This window comes from Exophiala mesophila, assembly GCF_000836275.1.
Source record: "Exophiala mesophila strain CBS 40295 unplaced genomic scaffold supercont1.4, whole genome shotgun sequence".
Lineage (NCBI taxonomy): Eukaryota > Fungi > Ascomycota > Eurotiomycetes > Chaetothyriales > Herpotrichiellaceae > Exophiala > Exophiala mesophila.
In genome coordinates this window covers 4,501,257-4,523,005 of record NW_015622507.1, presented here as the reverse complement: position 1 = coordinate 4,523,005, position 21,749 = coordinate 4,501,257, and the positions used below count along the sequence as shown (strand labels likewise).

The window sequence follows — 21,749 nt, the reverse complement described above, 5'->3', positions numbered from 1 at the left end:
TCGTCACGTAGATCTCACCTCCCCGCCCCCATCGCCGCTCCTCCAGCCCCCATAATCCTCTCCTCTCTACTTCGAACAATCCTCGCCCTATCCCCGGGTAAAGGCTTAAGCTCATCATTTGGGTCAATGACACCCGAGCCTGGTGCCGACACCGATACTGATCGAACAGTCCCCGTCATACCAGTTCCAGTCGCGGTGCCGGTGCCTTGCTCCGTCCTTGCTGCTGCCCCTTCAGCCTCGCGTGAGAACAATCCGTCCGGGTCCTCGCCAGTTTTCAGATATCGTGCATATGCCAATTTACGGAGATATGTCTCCTCGAATGCGGCGATATCTTCTGATGTGATGGTTAATGCGGTTGGTTTGCGGCGGAGCATGTTTCTGGATTTAGGATTTGACAATTTGGAAGTGGTTGATTATCCAGTCTGTTGTTTGTACTTGGTTGAAGATTGAAGGCTTCAAGTGTTTGAGATGGATTGCGTGTCTGTCGCAATAGGAGTTGTCGCGCCAGGGAACGAACGGGTACTGAGTGAGTATGCACTTGGCGGTTTGGTGGGATTGATTATTGGTACAGCGAGAGTCTTATGGAAAGGGTGGATTAACTAAAACTGGCTGTCTGTGATGTCTTTGGTCCAAAGAAATGAAGATGGATAGACCTTCTCGTTGTTATTGATGTTGATATCACTCGAGTGAAGTCGATGGATCATCATGTGGAGACTGCCAAGAAATTTACAGCCCCAACCGTAGCACGAACAACCACCAACCACGTTCTGTGTCAAGGGTGTCTGCTTCTATCTTCATACATATGAATGACAACAGCATGTCTTCTCAATCCGCTTTCAACAGTCTACCTGTATCTGTCATTATCTACCCACTCGGATCTGTCCACCTTGTCTAGCCAAAGATGGACTAATCTACGAGATTTCTTTATGCAATTCGACTCTTGATTCTCAAAAGGCCAAACATTCCCAGCCGGGTAGAAAGGGTCATTGATGTATCAGTCGTCATCATCATCATTCATATCATCCACACCTCTCAACCATGACCCTCTAGCATCCACTGCCTCTTTCCTCACATCACGCTTCGAGTCGTCTAGCACTCCCTTCAAGCCATGCAAGACCTCTCGCTTTAGGTTCAACAATGGGTTGGCTCGAGTAGAACTTGATGTGATGTATTTTGGCATCAGTGTCAGACATCGGGTAGCCAATCGACGGGTTTTTGGAAGGTTTACCGGTGCCCTTGTGTTGTTTGTCATCGAGTTCTGCTTTGTCGAAAATGGTGAAGGCTTTAGTTTCGGCACAGTCGCAACTGCTAGGAGTCGCTTCACTAGTGCTGGAATGTGGCCACTCTCTTCCAGCGCTTTGGGGTTGCTCGAAATAACTACCGCCAATGTTTCCAATGTGGCAATCTTAACCATTTGATCCGTTATATCCAGTGATTGCAAAAGCAGTGGTAGTAGTGTTGGCAATTCTGGCATGACAATATCAGATGGTACATTGGTAAGAATCCCGCTAAGAGCAACGAGATAGTTCTCTTTTTCTGCTGCGGATGATGATGACCGGAATCTCTCGGCGATTAGCGGCGTGAGGGTTTGGAAAACGCGCTGAGGTGCAAGCAGTCGAATCTGAGCATCATTTGTTTTGGATAGCACATCATCCGGGGCCAGGATGCTCACAAATCCCATGGCCGCCTTTTTGGAAACGTCCACAGGATAAGTGCTCTGGTCTAACAGATCAACGAGACTAAGAAGATAATCGTTTGTCTTTGGAGCCAGACGAAGCGCGAGTGCCCTGGTCAGCGTGAACACGGCTCGAATATTGAAGTCTGGTGTATCCGAACCGTCCATCGAATAGTCCTTGAGTTCCGTTAAGGTGTTGGATAAAAGTCGTTCCACAAACTCAATATCTTTGGTTTGGACATGCTTGTTGACATACAGAGCAACTTGTGTCAGAGAGCTTTGTGTGATAGCTTGATTCGTACTCTTTGAAGCAAAGGCAAGTAGTTCTTGAACTGTCTCGTGAATTTGACCTTGCTGGAACAGATTCGACTGGGTTTTGCGCGGAACCGCTGCCAGCAGCCACGTGGATATGATAATGGAGGATGGAGGATCAAAATGAACCAGTGGCTTTGAAACATCATTAACAGAGGATTGTCGGAAAAGTTGATAGATGTTTTCGGCGGTATGTTGGATGTTGGAAACATTAGAGGACCGCCTGACAATGAGGTTCATTATTCTCCCCAGTAAGTCAAGCACATCTTGGTTAGCTAGGGCACCAGTCGGCTGTTCGGTAGATTTCTTTGACAGCCCAACCACAACTCGTTGGTACCAAAAATCCAAGGCCACCTTTTGATCCGAGGCAGCTTTGTTTAGCACGAATAGAACCGTCCCGAGGATTGCTGAGGTGTATGAAAATCCAACTTGCGAGTCCGAGGCAATGAGAAGATCAACCTTGTTCAACAGCCTCCTCATCAAGGTTTCCAACAACTGCTTCTCAACGCTAATCTCGGCCAAGCCTTCCAGCACAGGACCATAATCACTTGATTTGGCGCCTTGCTCCGTATCTGGGAGACACGACATGAAGGCGGGAAACGTAATATCGGATATCAAGGCAGGTTTGAACTTGGAGATTTCGGCCAAAGAGGTCATGGCTTTCTTTTTGAGTTCATCCCGACCATAAGATTCTTCTTTTAGGACAATGTCGTTGAAATATTGAACAAAGAGTCCAATCTCATCGTCTGACAATAAGGAATTCATTTTCGAGATGAGAAGCAGACCCTCGGCAGCCGTCGACCTGAATGAGACTTCTTCTTTGACAGTCCCCATCAAGGCTTGGCTGTAGAGGGCGACGAACTTGTCCTTGAACTCGAGGAGGAGACTTTCTTTGCCTTGTGGATTTTTCTTGCTTGGAGCGGTCCATGACCCGTAGACCTCGATGGCCGCCTCAAACATATGGTTGGTGACTTCCAAAATAGCTCTTTGATGGACTAACCCATCGGCGGATTGGTAAATAGTGAACAATGCCGGTCCAACGGCCTTGATAACGATTTCAAACGATGGTAAAGATGCTGAAGAGACGGCATGGAGTATTTCGCCGCATGCCTTTGCCTGACGTGATGCAGGCTCTTGTAGGTGCTCGAGGCATTCTTTGTCGACAGGCTTGAGATATAGAAGTAAGGGTGACGTCGGGGAGTTTGTCGAAGTCTTTGACAGACAAGTGGCAATACCTTTGAGAACTCGAAGGGCATCGGCAGCCAATTCAGGCTCTTGAGCTTGCAAGACTTCGAATTTGACAGCGTCCCAAAGTGTGATAGAGTATTGTGTTATGACAGTGGGGTCGTAGTTGTTTGCACATGCGGCCAAAGTCTGAAGGACATCCTTTTTCACGGTATTTGATATTGAGTCCAGACGGTCCAACATATTGGGAAATGTGTGAGGTGCAAATTCGCCCGTGGAAGCAAGGCATTCACAAAGACGGTCCTTCAGGTCCTGTGCTGTAATGCCATAAGGGTCATTGGGGGGAGGACGGAAGGTGATGGGAAAGTAGGCGTAGACCGAGTCAAACATGAGCTCGACATGACTTGAGATGTCCCATTCGATCATGAGGACCCGGAGCATAGAAAAAACGAGCATCAAGTTGCGAGGATCCTTTTCGCCGGAGACAAGGTTGGTGATGCCGACAAGAGATTCGTCTCCCATATCTCTCAGCGCTAGAAGTGTAAGTTGAACGTTTTGAAATGAGATAGGGTGGGATAATACCTTTACGATGACGTTCGAGGATGGCGTTGAGGAGCTGTAGAACACGATATCTGGCAGCTTGATTCAGAGCCTGGAGATCAGTAAAATAGTTGAATAGGCTAGTTCACGGATTAGCAAGTTGTAATACATGAATTGCTGCCAGACAATTTTGATGGGCTATCATTTGAACAGCCGGTCGGGTGGGGGGGGGGGGGGGCGCACTCACGCTCTGACAACCGACTGGGCCATGTCGGTAGTGAAGCGATCCAGAGCCTGTAGGTGAGATAGACCTTCAATAGCCCCTCCATCTTGAATGCGATCACACAGGAACTGGTTCAGGACCTGAATCTGTTGGCGGGAGAGAAACTTTGGGGGCAAGTTGGATAGGACGGCAACGAGGTAGGAGATAGCGCGGGCCCTGATGTTGACATCTTCGTCATTGATGTATTCACCAAGGGACTGGACGAGTTCGATGAGGGTGATTTGACGGGTCTCGAGTTCTTGGAGGATGGTTAGCTAGGGTGTCCAAGACAAGTGTCGCAAGCATGGAAGACGAACTGTTCGCAGCAGACGTTGCAATTTGAGCAGCTTCGTCCTTGTTATTCTCCACCGCGAGGACATAATCTCGCGCGTCGTCGGATGTAGCCATGACACATGATGGGAATGTGAGCGCCAGGGAGTGTGGACGTCACGTAGAAATGTATGGAGGGAGTAGGTGGGAGGTGGGAGGTGGGATGGGTTGACTCGTTGTAGTTAACAAATTATTCTCGTAGGGAATAGTAATATGTAATGCACCGGGGATCGGAACAGTAATTGGGTTGACATCACTGGGCGCCCCTGCCGCAATGCCCTTTGCGCCTGCTATGGAGTCTGCTGCAAGCTTGCAACGGGCTGGTCTAACGGAAGGTGCAAACGGCCGAGGGGCTAACATTTAATGAAAGATTAACTAGCAGGAGCGCTCGCCATAGTTGCCATTTGGGGACAAGCCCACATCCACACGGAGAATTCATCTTTATCGTCTTTTCACAGACAATGGCATAATTAACGGTGGGAGTTAGTCTTTCCGCCCATTCATCTCTAGCAGTATGTCACTCCCTGTTCCTGGGTGTTTAGGAGGAAGACTTGGCATCCTTTTCTCTCAAACAATGTTTCCTCAGAGCCTGGAGTGCAGGTTGAGCAAGCGACTTGGCATTCACCCACCTTTATCTCTGGGTTAGGCAGAATGATGCTATGAGATGTTGCTCAAACTGTGTCATTTGCTGATGATTCATAAGATTCTGCACCTTTTTGCTGTGGATAACAAGCCAGCGAAGAACCACTCACATAAGTAGTGACAAAAGTACCAGATTCGCGCTTATGCTGTCAAAGATCGACTATCACTAGTTGATTAGGTTTCATGCAAGATACCCGAACCTCACCGGCCTTTCCCCTGATCCCACGTTCTTATTTACATGAAAGTGGCGTGACTCGAAGAAGGTCAACATCAGACCCTATCAATTCGATGCTCGATGCTCGATACTCGAATCGAGGAGGAGCCTCATTCGGTGCCAGCACGTCATCACACACTGCCCCCAAAATTGAATTTCTTGCAGATCTCGCTTTAGAAGTCCAACATGTTCAAAACCACGCGGTTGTCTTTCGATATAACAGGCTTGGAGATACCAGCTGACATCTTCGGCGACTTCACACTTCGCGCCGACCTGGGAGCAGCCGTCGTCCTCCCCTTCTCTTTTAAATCCACGAATCATGCGCCATACTAGGACATACCCAAAGGCGCCGGTCAGTGAAAGCAACGAGATCTTATCATGGGTAGAACAAGGTCAGGTTGTCAAAGCCAAGTGAGAGCCCGAAGAATCAGCTTCACGGGTCGCCAGAAACCATAGTTAGCTTGTCTGCATGTGTAACTCGCGTTTTGCCATTATCATCCTGTTCTTCCCGGACGGCTGTGTCTCCTGCTTGGATGAAGCTCATAGAGCGATATACTGCTTTTTCCGATTGAAGATGACCCCGGCAACGTCTTGTTTAAATCACCTATAATTTCAGGAAAACACCTCAAGTCGCCCAGAAGTCGTTGGGTATATTTTTGTCATGCCAGTGTCGACGGAAATCCACTCGGGCCAGGCCTAACCTGACCTCCTTGCTCTGTCGTACGAGAGCCGACCGACGCCTACTGCGCATTCATTTTTCGATCGGCCAAGTGCAATACACGCACTACAGCAGCTTTGAGCGATCTCAGCATTGCCTCCGAGTGGATAAAAAGTGATAACGCTGGGAGCGTAGGGCCGTGCAGGATTCAGTGATAGATGAAAATGCTACTACTTGCCTTACTTAGGCAGGTAGGCCAGCTGGGTAGCCCCACGGGTAGCATTGGTAACGCCAAGCCTTGTGAAATTTTGTCATTATAGTTAAAAACCATAGAACTATCTTCAACAATCAGGAAGCAGCCCGGCTAGCTCAATCGGTAGAGCGTAAGACTCTTACCACACTGGTGATCTTAAGGCTGTGGGTTCGACCCCCACGTCGGGCTATGTATCTTCTCATCTGAGAACTATCATGAGTTGAAGGTTGAAGTCCTTCTGTTCCTGAATTCTTTTTTGGCCACTGCCCTTACCCTTATCGTCACTTTCCCACGTGACACTGACACGTGACCTTATGGCTGGTCTTGAGGCTTGAGAAAAATCAGACATTCAACAAGTTTCCACCAAATTCTTTTTTTTGGGCCGAAACAATTCTATTCTATTGACTACTTGAGATGATGAGATTGGTGTTGCCAGGTAAGGGTCTAGCATTTTGTCGCAGCTGACTGTGGAATGTATCTCTCCTGGACCTTGAAGGACTTTTCACGCCAGGTACCAGACAAAATATATTACGTGATATTTGGCAAACTGAGGTACACTCCTGAAGCAAGCGGATGGAAGGGGACGAAGATCAGGAGGAGTACATGGTGTATGCAGCGTCGATTTTGAGCTGGATGTCAAGCTTTCAGCCACGCGGTAGATGCTTTTGACCATGGTCTGGGCATCTGCAGGCCAGGGGATGTCCACACTGATTTGGAGGTCTGGTGTCGCGTGCTTCATTGCCTCTTTGGAACAAGGGTTGCGTCAGGCCAAAAAAGTGAGCTCGGATACACGAGGTGGAAGTGGATAGACCGAGCCTGCGGCCACTGATGCTGGCTGGCCATCTTCGGCCATTTGGGGGAGAAGTGTCTCTTTTGAAAACGGAAGGCTTCTCGAAGACCAAGCAATCATGCTATCTGCTTGCTGCTATCACAAGGTGTTTTAAGTCTCAGATTACTTTGAAGGGCTGAATGAGTCTTATGTCCCACCCTTATTTTAGGGTATTTGGAAAGGAGCATAGGTCATCAATCATACATTGCTTCTTTATGTCGTCGAGTGATGAGCAAGGCCTTCTAAGCTGGGGTGATAAGCAATGGCCCAAGAGGATCTAAACTTTACACTCTTGAATCGGAAGAGCCGGATCCAAAGGCTTACAAAAGAGATATGATGTTGTCATGGTAGGGACAAGTGTCCGGGCCAGTCTTCATTGATATCTGTAGCAAGATATATCAACCGGGAAAACCATCCAGTTGAATCATCCATCTTCAGAACGTGCTCTTGTTCCAATTCCTGATCGCACATGGACATTCAGGCTAGCTCAGCTTTGGAACTGGGGTTCCTCCCACTCCCACCACAACAGTATGGATCGTGGTCTTCTTCACACAAAGGGAGAGGCTGTTCATGGACTTGACACATGTATTCCACTGGGTTTTTGAGCCTTGTCCAACTCGCGTGACCCGACTTGTGTTGGCTAAGAGACTCTGATCTTGGACAAACTTCACGGCCAGGAGACTAATCCGTATGCCAGCTGGGGGGCACTCTTCATGACGAGTAGCTCATCAGCACTCTGAGACGATGGACATCTTGATAGACCAGTGTTTACCTAGATACGAATCTCAGCATCCTGAGGCTAACAAAAGAAGCTGTGTGAAGCAAGTACAAGCCTATCTTGCACCTGAAGCCATGCAGTGATGGCAGGAGGAGAACGTTGAAAGTGGCGGGGGCGCGGCTTGGCGTTCGTTAGTCTATGGCGGGAGCAAGGCACAAGCGGAAACTCTGCGGGGGCTCGAATCAAACCGTGTCGTTGATTCCCAGCCAATCATACATCCACGTGTGCTGCTCGATTCGTCCACATTCTTTCTTTGTTCTTTTTTTCACTCCCACGACGACTCCTCCACTATCCACAAAAATGCTGTCGGCAACACGCGACTTTTTCTCGCTACGCTGATCGACTCGACACCCCACTGCAAAACCTTACACTAGCCGTGGCTTGCCGAATGGCAATTGCAAGCATTTGCTTAGGTGGCTCTGAGTGCGTTGGTAGCCGAGCTTGGGGAGCTTGACAGGCACCGGCACCATCCGTCTCCACCACACAGCCAGCTGGCACTTTGTAGAGTAGTAACACGAGTAGGTACATGGCCACTCTCGCGTCTCATCTGCTCTAGATTTTTTTTTCCGCAAATCCCACGAGGCGATCAGACTCTGAATCAAGGTAAGTGCCACCCACTCAGTAGTGTCCTGACTTGTTGCCCCTCGGACCATCATTTTCGTTCTTTCCAATACCGTCTTAACTGTTGATGCGGGTACATTATGCAAGAACCCTCTTTTCCCATATTCCCTTTGTTCATCCTTCTTACATCTATCTATCTATCTACCTACCTGTCGCTGGACATCTTTACCGTTGGTACTCCCCAGCTTCTCAGTCATCCCATTCAGCTTCCTCGAGACCTGAAGCTGGCAGAAACATTCTTCGGTGGATATCCTATGTCTGACACTATCACGATTCGACCACGACCTCGTTATCTCATCAGCTCGCAGTGAACCCCGCTCGACTCATTGATTATTTGCCCGACTCCCTGTCACTCTGGGGGTCAAACACACCTCTTCCGACGTTGTCGGTCGTTACTTGCAGACCAATCACCACCTATTCCCTCTACTCGTGGTTCTCTGCAAGCTTTCCTCTGGCGATCCTTGACGAGCGCCACCATATCACTTGACTATCTTAATTGGCCATATCCGTCGACTCCCACGTTCACACCGGCTGTGACGCAAGTCTTGCTAAGCTTTCTTGATACTCGACCTCATTGTCAGAACACAATTCCTCATCCCTGTCATCAAGGCTTTATATAGCTTGATTTCACCCTTCTCGCTTTGATCGTCGTTCAGTTTTCTTCACGCTCAAATCATCCACTATGACGACTCCAGGCCCAATCATCGACTTTGGTCCCAACCCTCCTCATGGCCCTGATGTTGATGGACAACATCCTCCTCTGAAAGACCCTCACTTCGATATGAGCCAGACAGAGAAGGAGATCTTTCAAACCGTTCTCAAACCCGACGACAGCTATAATGACAATGGCGTCTACTGGGCAGACCTTCCCTTCCTTCAACGCTTCAAGTTCGTCAGCAAGGTCGACCGCGAAGAAACACGCAGAGAGGCTAGAGCCACCTGGGAAATGTTCAAGAATGATCCTCTTTCTCCTGTGGCATTTTACTTTAGGAATATGGTCCTCCCAGGTGCTGGGCTCGGCCTTGAGGGCTACGTCTTGTTTTCCATCGGAAATCTGAAGCCTCTTTTTCAAGGAGGCTTTCCAGACTGCTGGAAAACTCATGAAATCTGCAACAAGACCTGGCTCAATGCCATTGAGTACCTCGAAATCTCGGGCATCATTGTTGGACAGATCCTGGTCGGAATCATCGGTGACTGGATCGGCCGTCGATGGGGCCTCATTCAAGATGCTGGCATCATGTTTGTCGGTCTAATCATGCTCACAGCTTCGTGGGGCGTCACACAGAATGGATGGATCATCTGCTACGCCTGGGCTCTTTTCTTCTATGGTATTGGCGTAGGAGGAGAGTACCCTATGACAGGTAACCTCCCCTCCCCTTCGTGATCTTCGCAACGGCTTGAAAGCTAATACACCGTCACAGCAACTGCGGGAATGGAAAATGGCGTCGGATCTGGCAAGGTTACTACTCGAACAGATCGACTGCACCGAGGCCGACAGGTCACCAGCGCTTTCTTGATGCAGGGTTGGGGTCAATTCTTCAACCAAGTCTTCCTCATCCTGTTGCTCTTGGCCTTCCACCACGGCAGCGGGAACGCCCCCTACTCAAAGGTGGCTGTCCAATTTACTTACCGTGTTTCTTTTGCCATCCCTGCACTGGGAACGTTATGGCTAGTCTACTACCGTACTTTCAAAGTCAAAGGATCGGCCAACAAACAGCTCCGGATCGCCAAAAAGAAGTCGTCCGTCACAGGCTATGACACCGAATCTCTATCCATGACCATGCGCTACTTTGGCGGTCGCCTACTCGCCACAGCAGGAACATGGTACATGAACGATGTGTTCTTTTATGGCAACAAATTGTTTCAAAATGAATTCATCAAAGTCATCACTCCTAACAATACGTCCATCATGCCGGGATGGCTTTACAACCTGATCAATGTCGGCGTCTCGCTCTGCGGATACTACTTGGCCAGCTTCCTCATCGACAACAAAATGTATGGTCGCAAGCACATGCAGTCGATAGGATTCATGATGGACTTTATTTTGTTCATTGTTCCAGCATTCAATTTCGAGCACTACACTTCAAAGGAGCACATCAAAGAATTTCAGGCCATGTACTTCCTGTCGTCCTTCTTCAACCAATTCGGACCCAATTCCGTCACCTTCATCGCTGCCGCCGAAGTCTACCCGGTTGCCATCCGTGCCACTGCTCATGGATTCTCGGCTGCAGTGGGTAAGCTTGGTGCCCTTACCGCCGCTATATTATTCAACTATATCGACACTCAGACCAAATTTTATGTTGTTCCATGGTTTGGTTTGGCCGGTTTGGTCTTGAATGTTGTTTTCATGCCTGACACGACGGGTCTCGATCTCAAAGAGCAGGAACGCCGATGGGCCTTCATTCGTGCTGGCCGCGAACATGATTACCACGGTATTGCCATTCACCCGAAACACTTGAGTCTGTGGGAACGCATCCGAGGCGTTGGCAAATATTACGATGCCGATCTTGATTACAAACAACGAATCGTCGAGATGCGTTCTGACTGGGAGTTGAAGATGCAGGAGAAGTTTGACGAAAAGGCCGGTCGGCTTGACGATGACGACTTGGACGATGAAGATTTCCACGCCGACATGACTTCTTACTTCAAGCGATCCACCAGACGTGGGACCTTCAAAGGTGAACACCCGTTGCCTTTTAAAGCGACTGGCCTGGGTGATGAAGGTCTTTCTGAAAAGCCGAAGCCCAATGATGATAGTGCCACCACGCTCCTCAACACTGGGGCCAATGGGGCAACGGGAAATTGATTTCACTTTTCCAGTCTTGATAATGAAGGGGTAGTTGACTTATGTCATGGATGAGTATCCTATCAGCCATGGCCGGGAAATGAAGAGGTCGCGACAAGCACCGAGGACTTTTGAGAATTCTTAAAGACATCACAAGACACGTCATCATGGTTATCGTGGCGTCAAGGCAAGCGTATGGGGATCACATGGCGATGTAGCACACAAGCCGGAGGCAATGCATAATGAAGATAATGAAGACATTCCAAGAGAAGCTATTCACAGAACAAAGGTTGTTCCCATCTAGCCAGACATCGTAATTGGCCTGGCTTGTATGAGAACGAAGAATCCATTCAATACATGACCACCACTATACTCTCGTTCGATTATGGACCACCCAGCCTAAGCTGTCTTACCTCTCATGGCCGAGTCATTCCTCGTCCTCCCATTCATCACTTTCCCGTTCCCGCCTCTTTTCGAGGCTACTGACCAAGCCCGCGGCGGCTCCCAGAGTCTCGCCAAACGCTTTGAGCATGGCTTGAAAGTCCATCTCGATGGTCTCCTCAGTGGCGCCAGCAGTCAACGCAGCTAGACGAGGAGGTTGGACGTCAGGGACTTCGATGATTGGTGGAGTCGAGGTCGCGAGGCCACTCTGAGACGAATGTGAAGGAGTACTGGACAAGACCGTTGATGAATTCCTCGTGTGTGTGGCCACAACCCCGCGTGACGCCGACGACTGTCTCCTCGGCCGATCCTCCGAATCAAGTCGAACCGGCGGTCCTAATGTGTACGGTGCAGGACCGGACGCAGTCACTGGAGTGGTGGCAGATGGTGGAGCATACGGTTCACCACTGCTACCCTTGACTTCTCCGCGCAATGTGCGACCTCGTCCTGAATAGTAGTTGTTCATTTCCAATCCATTGTCCTCCTCCATGGTTGCAGGTCCCGGGTGGTCGTCGTCGGACCGTTCCAATCCAAAGGGGTCGATATCAGTAGACGCCCCGGATATGTCGCTGTATGCTTCACTCATGGCCGTGGACGGTCGTCGGAATGGTGCATCGTCCAGGTTTTGGAAGTCGTCGTACGTCACTGGCATGGTGATTTGTCGATGCAGAGGGGTAGGTCTTGTTGGTGTGGGCCGTGCAGATGTGTCTTGAATGATGTTGGAAGGTGGTGATGAATTCATCATGGTCTGGCCTGCGGATGTGGATGGTCGAGATTGACTCTGAGCCTGTTGTTGTTCCTCTCCTTCGGTGGTATTGGCTTCGGCCATGGCGCTAGAGAACGACCAGTCCATGGTAGCGTGTTTCTTGGCCCTTTGTTCGAAGGGGACATCTCCTGGTTCAGAAGTCTCATTTGTGGTTGTCGTGACAGGTGCAGGTTTGGGCTCGTCAGAAGAAGTGATGCTGGAAACCGTGGCTTCAGACATGGCCGATGCGAATGACCAATCCATTGTAGCATGGCCAGGTCGAGATGAGATGATCTCGGCTGGTTCCTGAAGCTCAGGTGCTTTCTTCTTGACCGTCCACTCATCTTGTGATGCCGCAAAATCTTGTGTTGATGTAGTGCGCGGGATTGCTTCAGATGAAGATGTTCGTCTGGCGGTTAAGGATTGGTTCTGTGGATCTCGAGGACCTTTGGAGTTTGCGCGCTTCTCGCGTAGTGTTGCAGCATCGGCGAGGCGAATCGTCTCACCTCTTGCCGGTGGTGCGGCATAGGTTGTTTGAATTTTGTCGTCGGTTCTTGGTGTAGGAACCACGGCGTAGTCTGCTTCGTCAAAGTCTCCAAGATCAATGACGTTGGATGCGATGGAACTGGGTCGGTCTTCAGCCATTGCTCGGAACGGCAAATCTGATATCCGACGCTGTTCTGGCACAGGTACAAAGTCGGTTTTTGTTTTGTACTCATAGGCTGGTTTTGATTGATCAAACAGGTTGGAGAGATCGGCTCCTCTCTTCACACGAGCTTCGAAATTCGCTTTCTGTGCCTGTGTCATGGGAGGTGAGAATCCAGTGGCTCTGACCGAACCTTTGGGTGTCGCTTCACCTTCATCGGGTGAAGCAACGGTGAAGTCGGGAATCTCAAGGATTGCAGACACTCGCCTTTCAAAGTCTTGGGTGATGCCAAAGTTCCACTCGTCAATTTCTTCGATGTTGGTATCCGGATCTTCAGTGGCTGCGGCGGCAGCTCCTCCGGGCATGAATAAAGATACTCTCTGACCACCACTGAAGAGCCAAGCATAATATGACTGTACCAGTTCTGTCAAGGACCCTGTGGGATGACTTGCTTCAGTTTCTTTCAAGAACTCGTGTTCCAAGATATCCTTCATGGAGGGTCGAGAGGCGACATCTGGACTGAGAGCATAAGACACAAGTGAGCGTATCCCATCACTAAAAGGCTCGTTATCCGGAAGTCGAATTGATTCTTTGAGCCGTCTCATGCGTGTTCGCAACTGTTGCCTTTCTCGAAGATCGCTGTTGGGAGGTCGGCCAACTGCGCATTCGTAGAGTGTGCAACCATATTCCCAGACGTCAACCTGATCGGTTGTCAATACAAAGATTGAAGATTTGTGCACGATCGAAACTCACTTCGTCGGAATACTCAGGATTCTCCGTCCATAATTCTGGAGGCATCCAGTGCAGAGTACCAATGAATGTCCTTCTCTTATCTGTTCGAGTATCAAGCACCGTAGCAACTCCAAAGTCACAGAGTTGAAGCCGTCCTTCTTGATGGATCAGGACATTGGCAGCTAGGAAGACAAATGCATCAGCCGGCGAGCTAGGGAAAGAGTGCACGCATCTTGGGACGAACCTTTGACATCTCGATGCATGATGCCGGCTTCGTGGAGGCCTTTTAATGCTTTGGCCAGTTCTCGTGCCACCACGACGGTGAATTTCTCAGAGAGACGGTCATTTGTGGCTCGCATCTAGTTTTCAGATCAATATTTCTGTCTCGGAAGAAGAAGCTAGTTGAACCACAACCAACACCGCACGGTTCTTACCAGGGTCTTGACACTGCCTCCAGGACAATGCTCACAAATAAGCCACAATTGACTGTGAACAGCCATTGCCTCGATCATCGGATTCAAATTCTCTGCGCCACTATCCTGAGCTTGTCGCAGGATCCTGATTTCACGGTTGAAATCTTTGATTTGCTCATCCTTCTGATCGCCGTAGGAGCGAAAATCGGCATCATCGATATCAAGGACTTTGATAGCCACAACCTTATTGGAGGACAACTGACGACTAGATGTGGGCTTAGTTTCGTTGTCTTTGTTATAATTAAGCCACCGTCGAGCTTACCCTTTGTACACTCTTCCGAAGCTGCCCTTACCAATGAGCTCTTCGAAGGTATAATCTGGTTCAGGCTGTTTCGATCGATTGCACTTTTCACTGACAACCCGCTGCTGAGCTTCAGCTAATCGTATAGCCTCGCGGCGGTGAGCAGTCAGAGCCGCAGCAGAATCTGGATGAAGGCTATTCATCGTGAAGCCAGACCGTCTTTGATGCTTTTCCTTTCGGGATAATCTACAGGAATGGAGCTCTGGATTGTTGGATACTGAAGATGACTCGAGGATTTCAAGTGTCCTTCTTCGGTGAGCAAAAACTTCCAATCCTTCGTCAAGATCGTGCTCAGATGTGTTGAGTTTTCCGGATCTTGGGACGTGAGGGTACTAACCTAATGATTTCAGTCCAACTTCTTGTGTATCATTGGACGAAGTCGAAATTTGCCTATCTCTGCGAATTCGCAGCGGTCGGGGCGAGAATTCTTCCCAGAGAGCTTGCTCTTCCGTAGAGGCAATGCGTGATGTCTTGAAGGAAGTTGGGAGATGACGAGGAAGAAGATCACGCAGTGGAGATCTGTTTGGGATAGCGGGCGGACCCTGTGCGGATGGACGTGTTGGGCTTTGGTGGTCTCTCCACGAATTATCAGATCGGAGGACACGTTTTGGCGGAGGAGTGTGGCGGATATCAGGCCTTTTCTGAGAAGGGAGAAAGGGAGAGACTGCTCTTGAACTCCGGCCGATTTGAGAGATATTAGGAAGCGGCAATCCGGTCACAGATCGATTTCTGGGAACTTGAAGATTGCTCTCGCTTTCTGATAGGGTTGCAAATAGGAGTGACGAGTGATCGTGTCGGTCCGAAGTTAACGCAAGAGACGATAGAGACCGACTAGCCCAATTCGAAAGCTGAGATGGTAAGGCTACAGGTGTATCGTGGGGATTTCGGAGCGGAACGAGGTTAGTGTGCGAAGCATCTGAATGGCTTCGTTGTGAGGTCGGAAGGAAGTTTGTGGACGGAGCGTTTGCTAGAGGCGGTTTTGGAGAATGGTAGATCTGACGAGATCCTCCAAAAAAAGGAGATTGGCCGGGGTTGCGAAGGACAAGACTGAGAGATTCAGTGCCCGTGTTCTGGCTAGATGGAGTACGAAATTGAGTCTGCTTTTGGAGGGAGGCGGCAGATCTGGCATTGATATCCCCGTCGTGGTTTGAGGCGTCTACAGTCCGTGTGTTAGCAGGACCAAAGCGGAATCTCTTATCAAAGAGTAGGTGAATTTGAAGCAGGAGAGTCTCTGTATTCTCACGAACACGATCTCTTGGAGAGACTTACCAGATTGCGAGGAGGCTGATGTGCTAACGAGTGACTGGCCCTGATCATGTGGGAACATGGTCAGTGAAAAGCTTTGAGATAGAACGGCTATCGCAGGAGTAGGAACAACTGTAGTGTATGAAGGGAAAGATTGAAAAGCATAGCGTGTGAGGATGTTGGAAGGGTGTCGGCAAGACCTGAGGGCTGAACGTACCAACTAAGAAGATAGGTCTTTGTGGAGGACGATCCTATAATGGATGAACTCAGAATACTTGGCGCAAAGCCAGTATTAACGTGTAAACCGTTAATTTTTAGACAAATACATCAGATACCGTGAGTAGAACGAGATAGCATATCCCGACACTAGTTCAGCATCATGACATCAATGTTCACACGGGTTAGAGGGCATGGGTTAAGTTTTCTGGCCGATCCTGGAACACGATCCTCAGGGCCGGATCCGGTTGAAGACGTGAGTGTGTAAAAGGGCGACCATAGATCTAGCCCTTAGACACGCGGGTTTGTGAGATAGTGAAGGGAAATGGTTGCTCTGAATGACAGATGGCCAGAGGAGGGTAGAGGATGGTATCGAAGTCAGAAAAGGGAGTTGACTGCGTCGGAGGGCCTTGGCGCGTACATTTCAGCCTTGTGTGCACTAATTGGTCAGTTGATGTTGACAGTATCACACACGTGCACCCCGTGTCACGTGTCACACAATGGGGCTCTGGCCCCTCAGCCTTGTCTTGCTCGCGACCAAATATTCACACCTCAGACAAACGTACTGCTTGGAACTCCAAATGCAATGTTGATGGGTCTATGACTACCTGTACAAGAGATCAAACCGAGTCTTTCTTTTTGGGAAGATCATAGGCAAGATTCGTTTGGAAAAGACCATTGAAAAGATGGTTATAGGAGCATTAGGTGTGTTCCATCCCGGCTGAGGGTCACGAGGCACTAGAAACCCATCCTTCTCCGTTGAATCGTCGGCTTCTTGACAACTCCATTACTGCCGCTCTTCTTGATGGTGACTGAGCTGGACTTGGGTCTTCCTGCCAACAGCCTTTCCTTTACTGCTTCCTCTGCCAGTCTTTTCTCCTCTCGCGCACGATCCTCTGCCATCTGCGTTTCAATCTCCATCTTGCGATTGAACTCGCTTTCAATCATTCGCTTGTCTTTGCTGCTGTACTCCTTGGACTTGAGACTGTAAAAGACCCCACCCAGATCTGCAAGCCAATGAGGATCCACCGCTGTCACTGAGCTCATGTACTCTTTGCTGGTCAGGATAAGCTCGTGATAGATCACATAATCAGGTGGATCGCCCAAGCCATACAGAGCAGATGTGGGATGTAATTGAACAGTGACGCTGGTTCGGAGGTTGATATACTCACCCACCCCTCGGCGGCGAGCGGCTTGGTGATAATAGCCTGAGCAAATGCACTTTCGTATCACATCCCAATCAGTGCCGCAAGAAACCAGTTGCATCTTCTGCTGTCCAAGAATATCGGACAGCTGTTCACGAATCTCCTTGGCACGGCGTAGAGCCTTTGGATGCAAAAAGTGTCGGACACACCATGCATCACTGTGTCCATTTGCTTTCCATTGGCTGTACACGTGCAGCAAGGTCAAATGATCAGACTCATGCACAAAGAACTTTTCTCGAGCTGCGTCAGATTCTTCTTGCCTTTCCTTGGGACGATAGAAGACCGAGGGTACGGACAGCATACTGACGATCGTAAGCATCTCTTCACTGCAATCGTAGTCGGTGGAAGAGGTGATCAACATCTTGGCCAACGATGGATCCATGGGAAAAGCTGTCATTAGTCGACCAATGGACGTCAGCTCACCAACATGGTCAAGGGCGCCCAATGCCCACAAATCAAAAAGTGAGGTAGTAATCGTATCTTGTGGAGGAGGGTCCATGAAATCGAAATCCAAAAGGTCCTTGACGCCAAGGGATTTAAGAAGAAGGACTGTATTTGCCAGATTGGTCCTTTGGATCTCCGGAATGGTCTGAATATAAAGTTCGTTCTTGAACGCGGCTTCGGTATACAAATGAAAAGCTTTGCCCGGCCCTGTTCGGCCAGCTCGACCGGCGCGTTGTGATGCGTTTGCTTGTGACACCGGCGTGATCTGCAGAGTGTCCATACCCATTTTAGGATTGTACACTTTAAGCTTCGAATATCCAGCATCCACCACATACATAATACCGTCAACCGTCAGAGATGTCTCGGCAATATTGGTGGCCACAATGACTTTGCGAACGCCAGGCGGGGCTGGATCGAAGATTTTGGCTTGCAGATCTGCCGGCATCTGCGAGTAAATAGGAAGTACCAGCAACTTTGGTGGATTGACGAGTAAGCGAAGCCGTTCTTCAATCAACTCACAAGTCACCTCAATGTCTTCCTGGCCGGTCATAAAGACCAGAATATCTCCAGCACCATGAGAGACATGGATGGCCAAGACTTGTTTGACTGCACTATCAACATAGTCTTCACATGGTGAACGCGAATACTGTATGTCGACAGGAAAGGTACGCCCAGGGATGATGAACTCCGGCGCCCCTCCGTAGAAACGAGAGAAGCGCTCTGAGTTCATGGTTGCCGAAGTGACAATCAACTTCAGGTCTCTCCGTCGAGCAATGACTTTCTTGATCAGTCCCATCAGAACATCAGTATTGAGAGCACGTTCGTGGGCTTCGTCCATGATGATGCACGAGTACTTGTCCAGGTCTCGTTGGTTTAGCGATTCTCTCAATAGAACCCCGTCTGTCATGTCTGCGTCAAGATACATTAGCAAAAAATCGTCTGAAAACGTCAGACAGAACTTACACTTGATGACAGTCTCGTCGCTGGTGCAGTCTTCGAATCTGATGGCGTACCCGACAAGGCCACCCAGTTCTACATCCATCTCTTCACTAACTCGCTTGGCCACACTCATAGCAGCGACTCTTCGTGGCTGGGTACAGCCAATCAGTCCTTGCCGGCCATAGCCTTCCTCGTAGAGAAACTGAGTGAGTTGAGTGGTTTTGCCAGATCCAGTCTGGCCGACGACAATAATGACCTGGTTGTCGCGGATCACACGCATCAACTCTTCCCTCACGGCAAAAGCGGGCAGATATTCTCGTTGCTCTTTCAAGGTCTTGCTTTTGCTGAAGGATGAGCTCCCGGCATTCTTCTTCATGTGGACTGCAAATTTGCTCTTGCCCGTGTTTTCTTCGCCCGGGACTGCGGCGGCGCTGTCGCCCTCTTCTTCCTTGATACCCATGATATTCCCCAGGGCGGTACCAGCGACGTTGGTGGCCTCCTGTGCTTGCTTCTGTCGCTCTTTCTGTTGTCGTTTCTCTCTAACAACCTTGCTTCCTTTCCGGCTGAAAACTGCCATATCACTTTGAGAGTCGCGAACGGCAGGCACTGGCTCTAGTTGCTTTGTAAAGATGGTTTTGCCGTCGAGGAACGGTGGTTTCAAATCATGGACGAGCAAGTGGACTCGAACACCGTCGTCATCGTCGAAGTCGGGGCCTTGGTCTCTTCTCTGAGCGACACCCGAGGTCAACATACGATTGGCTTCCCATGCATCGACTTCCTTCTGTTTTTGAGCGGCCTTAGCTGTCAATCGCTTTCCAAGCTTCTTGTCTGCAAGTATTTTTTCGCGCTGATTGTCTGCCCAAGAAAGGTCGGCGCCGCCGAAAGGATTGTGGCTCTCGTCGCCAAAGGTGTGGCCAAACTCGTCCCCAGCATACCAGTCCCGGTCCATTGCAGTGGTATCTGCATTTCCATAAGAAGGCTCCGGTCCATCGAATTCCTTCTGATGAGGCTGCGCTCTAGTGGTCCGGCTCTGTTCTCTTCCGCCATGTCTAGGAAATCGGGGTTTGGAGGATGACTGGAGGTTCAGTGAAGGGGCAAGGTCCTCATTGGGCTCGTCGTGTGCGGTTTTGACACCATTGTTAAGCTTCCGTCGCTTCGGACTGTGGTCACGATTCATCGTAGAATGCTGTTGTGAAATGGTGTACGTGGTCAAGAAAGACATGTGGTTTACAAACAAGAATCTGTATGTTAGGCGGAGAGTGGAAAAATTAAGCCGAAGTTTTGGCGGACTTTACTGATCTGGTGTCCCCGCGCCTTTGACATTTTCCCTCATACTTGGATACCAGGCTACTTCCCACAACTTTCACTAGACTTGACATTTGCGATGGCGACTGGGCAGGACACCGCATTGCGCAAGCAGCAAGGTGAGTGATGCAAGAGTCGCGCTGTTGAGTCCTGACTAACGCTGGCCAGAATTGCAGTCTCAATATACCAACTTCAAGACCACCCTCCAATCACTGGCACAAAAGGTGGGAGAGATTGAGCAAGAGATAGAAGAACACAAGTGGGTGGCCAATTGAGCACAATTCACTGCTGGGATTACATTGTTCTAATCGGTATCAGGCTGGTCACTGAAACGTTGCAACCATTGCCGGATGAACGTAAATGTTTTCGGCTGATTAATGGAGTCTTGGTGGAACGCACAGTCAAGGATGTCCTCCCTGCACTCAGAACCAATTCAGATGGATTGAAACAAGTTTTGGAAGAGCTACTGAAGCAATATAAAGGCAAGGAGGACGAGATGAACAAGTGGAAGGTAATCGATGAGGATGGTTTGACACAACATGTGCACCAGCTAACAAACCGCTGCAGAAGAAGCATAATATCCAGGTGGTACAGAATCAATAGCATTGTCATTAACTTGTCGATATCAGTCAATGACCATGAGGAAATGAGCAAAACTGGAGTCTTGATGGGGCATCCAGTGCAGGTTTCTGCTGCCAAAGGCCTTGGGTCTGGACTTGGAATGGGTACCTAATCAACATCATCTTGTAGACGAACAACCAACACAACACAGCATCTCTTGTTGATGGACCGAACGGATATCTGTTCTTCACGGAAGGGAGAACAGAGACTAGAGGATAGGAGAGCAGACAAAGACACAGACACATCAGAGGCAGGGCGCAGAGGCAGTACTAATGGGGCAGGAGCGATATTAATGCCTTCAACGCAGCTTCGCCTGCCCAGGCTTGATCGAACTGCATTCTGCCACACCTGAATTCTCAATGTCTGGTCTGTATGTTTGATCATCAAATCTACCTATGTTTCCACTGCTGATCTTTCTTCAGACCTACGTCTTCAACAAGTCAATCTCGGTGTCTTCACAGAAGACTCAGCTATCGCTATTGACGTCTTCTCTTCTCTCTCCTTCGCCATAATTCTCCTCATACTGAGTGTCTGATGTTCTCAGGCGGTATGCATCCACGGCCGCCTAGTAGCGCGCCTCAGTCCCAGTTCAAACAACCTCCATTCTCTGATCGCCCTCGGCTCTTCTGCTGCCCCGTTGCAGAGAGTAATATCGGCCACCTGCCAAGAAGCTTTATCAATCCTGGCCGCCATCTCATGAACCTTCAACTACGGTCATTTTTTGAATGCGCTGACGATCCTGCCTACACGATACCTCGCTGCGACGTCTCTCACATCATCGAAGTCACGACACGAAGCATTCACAACAGCTTTGGTAGCGAAGCTGAGTCGGCTGTCCGACAAGAGCAGTGGAATGTCTCCCATGATTGCCAAACCAGCCATAGCCACAACTGGTTGACCCCTCCATCGGAGCCGGGAGACAAAATGGACCGAAGCTTTGAAGAAGATATACCGTACAGTACATACCATAGCATGTCCACCCGTTGTTTTGTCACCCAGAATAGCAGCAACAGCTGGCAAGCGCCCCCGCACTCACGCCAGTACCGTGACGCACATACCGAGACAAGCCAGGGACGAATTGGAACGGAGAGATACATCGAGATCCCGCCATTCAGAACAATGCCATACACGTCGGACGGATCATCAGGACAGTCGACAGGAGGATCGTCAGCTCGGCCATGGATGCCTTCCTGCACCATCGTCATGTGGTGTACAGAACATCAGAACTACTATGAAGTACATGTCATGTCTTGACGTAAAGTACTTTGGTTTATTTAGTTGAGAAGATGCAAAAGATCAGTGCTGTACTGCTGGCTGCGGGAGACATCAGTCACGGTTTAGGTGTGTCGTGA

At 49.5% G+C, this 21,749-nt stretch overlaps 6 protein-coding genes and 1 non-coding gene across 7 annotated transcripts; 3 read left to right on the top strand and 4 right to left on the bottom strand.

Moving 5' to 3' along the window:
* Positions 1–14: 14 nt before the first annotated feature.
* PV10_06662 (uncharacterized protein) lies at positions 15–647 on the bottom strand (the record flags this gene model as incomplete). Its single annotated transcript, XM_016371484.1, has 1 exon — positions 15–647. The coding sequence occupies exon 1, from the start codon at positions 372–374 to the stop codon at positions 15–17; it is 360 nt and encodes a 119-aa protein (XP_016223777.1). The 5' UTR covers positions 375–647.
* A 173-nt stretch (positions 648–820) lies between these two features.
* PV10_06661 (uncharacterized protein) lies at positions 821–4,607 on the bottom strand. Its single transcript, XM_016371483.1, has 4 exons — positions 4,292–4,607; positions 3,960–4,233; positions 3,755–3,852; positions 821–3,705 (listed from the first exon to the last, which is right to left on the bottom strand). Exons 1-4 carry the CDS (start codon positions 4,380–4,382, stop codon positions 995–997), a joined length of 3,174 nt encoding a protein of 1,057 aa, XP_016223776.1. The 5' UTR covers positions 4,383–4,607; the 3' UTR covers positions 821–994.
* Positions 4,608–6,176: 1,569 nt separating this feature from the next.
* On the top strand, positions 6,177–6,260 carry PV10_06660. The gene has a single exon. It is a non-coding gene; the product is annotated as a tRNA-Lys (tRNA).
* A 2,111-nt stretch (positions 6,261–8,371) lies between these two features.
* PV10_06659 (uncharacterized protein) lies at positions 8,372–11,376 on the top strand. The gene is made up of 2 exons (XM_016371482.1): positions 8,372–9,660; positions 9,721–11,376. The coding sequence occupies exons 1-2, from the start codon at positions 8,982–8,984 to the stop codon at positions 11,103–11,105; spliced, it is 2,064 nt and encodes a 687-aa protein (XP_016223775.1). The 5' UTR covers positions 8,372–8,981; the 3' UTR covers positions 11,106–11,376.
* Positions 11,377–11,511: 135 nt separating this feature from the next.
* On the bottom strand, positions 11,512–15,749 carry PV10_06658 (uncharacterized protein; the record flags this gene model as incomplete). Its single annotated transcript, XM_016371481.1, has 7 exons — positions 11,512–13,617; positions 13,670–13,830; positions 13,893–14,007; positions 14,083–14,326; positions 14,384–14,696; positions 14,760–15,578; positions 15,692–15,749. The coding sequence occupies 7 exons, from the start codon at positions 15,747–15,749 to the stop codon at positions 11,512–11,514; spliced, it is 3,816 nt and encodes a 1,271-aa protein (XP_016223774.1).
* Positions 15,750–16,484: 735 nt separating this feature from the next.
* PV10_06657 (uncharacterized protein) lies at positions 16,485–19,673 on the bottom strand. Its single transcript, XM_016371480.1, has 2 exons — positions 18,496–19,673; positions 16,485–18,441 (listed from the first exon to the last, which is right to left on the bottom strand). Exons 1-2 carry the CDS (start codon positions 19,646–19,648, stop codon positions 16,622–16,624), a joined length of 2,973 nt encoding a protein of 990 aa, XP_016223773.1. The 5' UTR covers positions 19,649–19,673; the 3' UTR covers positions 16,485–16,621.
* Positions 19,674–20,931: 1,258 nt separating this feature from the next.
* PV10_06656 (uncharacterized protein) lies at positions 20,932–21,651 on the top strand (the record flags this gene model as incomplete). Its single annotated transcript, XM_016371479.1, has 1 exon — positions 20,932–21,651. One exon carries the CDS (start codon positions 20,932–20,934, stop codon positions 21,649–21,651), a length of 720 nt encoding a protein of 239 aa, XP_016223772.1.
* Between the last annotated feature and the right edge of the window lie 98 nt (positions 21,652–21,749).

Coding starts and splice junctions, on each gene's coding strand:
- PV10_06659 (XM_016371482.1), top strand. CDS start 8,982: ATGACGACTCCAGGCCCAATCATCGACTTTGGTCCCAACCCTCCTCAT. Junction 9,661..9,720: donor AGGAGAGTACCCTATGACAG/GTAACCTCCCCT, acceptor ACACCGTCACAG/CAACTGCGGGAATGGAAAAT.
- PV10_06657 (XM_016371480.1), bottom strand. CDS start 19,648: ATGAATCGTGACCACAGTCCGAAGCGACGGAAGCTTAACAATGGTGTC. Junction 18,442..18,495: donor CGACGAGACTGTCATCAAGT/GTAAGTTCTGTC, acceptor ATCTTGACGCAG/ACATGACAGACGGGGTTCTA.
- PV10_06661 (XM_016371483.1), bottom strand. CDS start 4,382: ATGGCTACATCCGACGACGCGCGAGATTATGTCCTCGCGGTGGAGAAT. Junction 3,853..3,959: donor GCCCAGTCGGTTGTCAGAGC/GTGAGTGCGCCC, acceptor TCCGTGAACTAG/CCTATTCAACTATTTTACTG. Junction 3,706..3,754: donor CCTCGAACGTCATCGTAAAG/GTATTATCCCAC, acceptor TTACACTTCTAG/CGCTGAGAGATATGGGAGAC.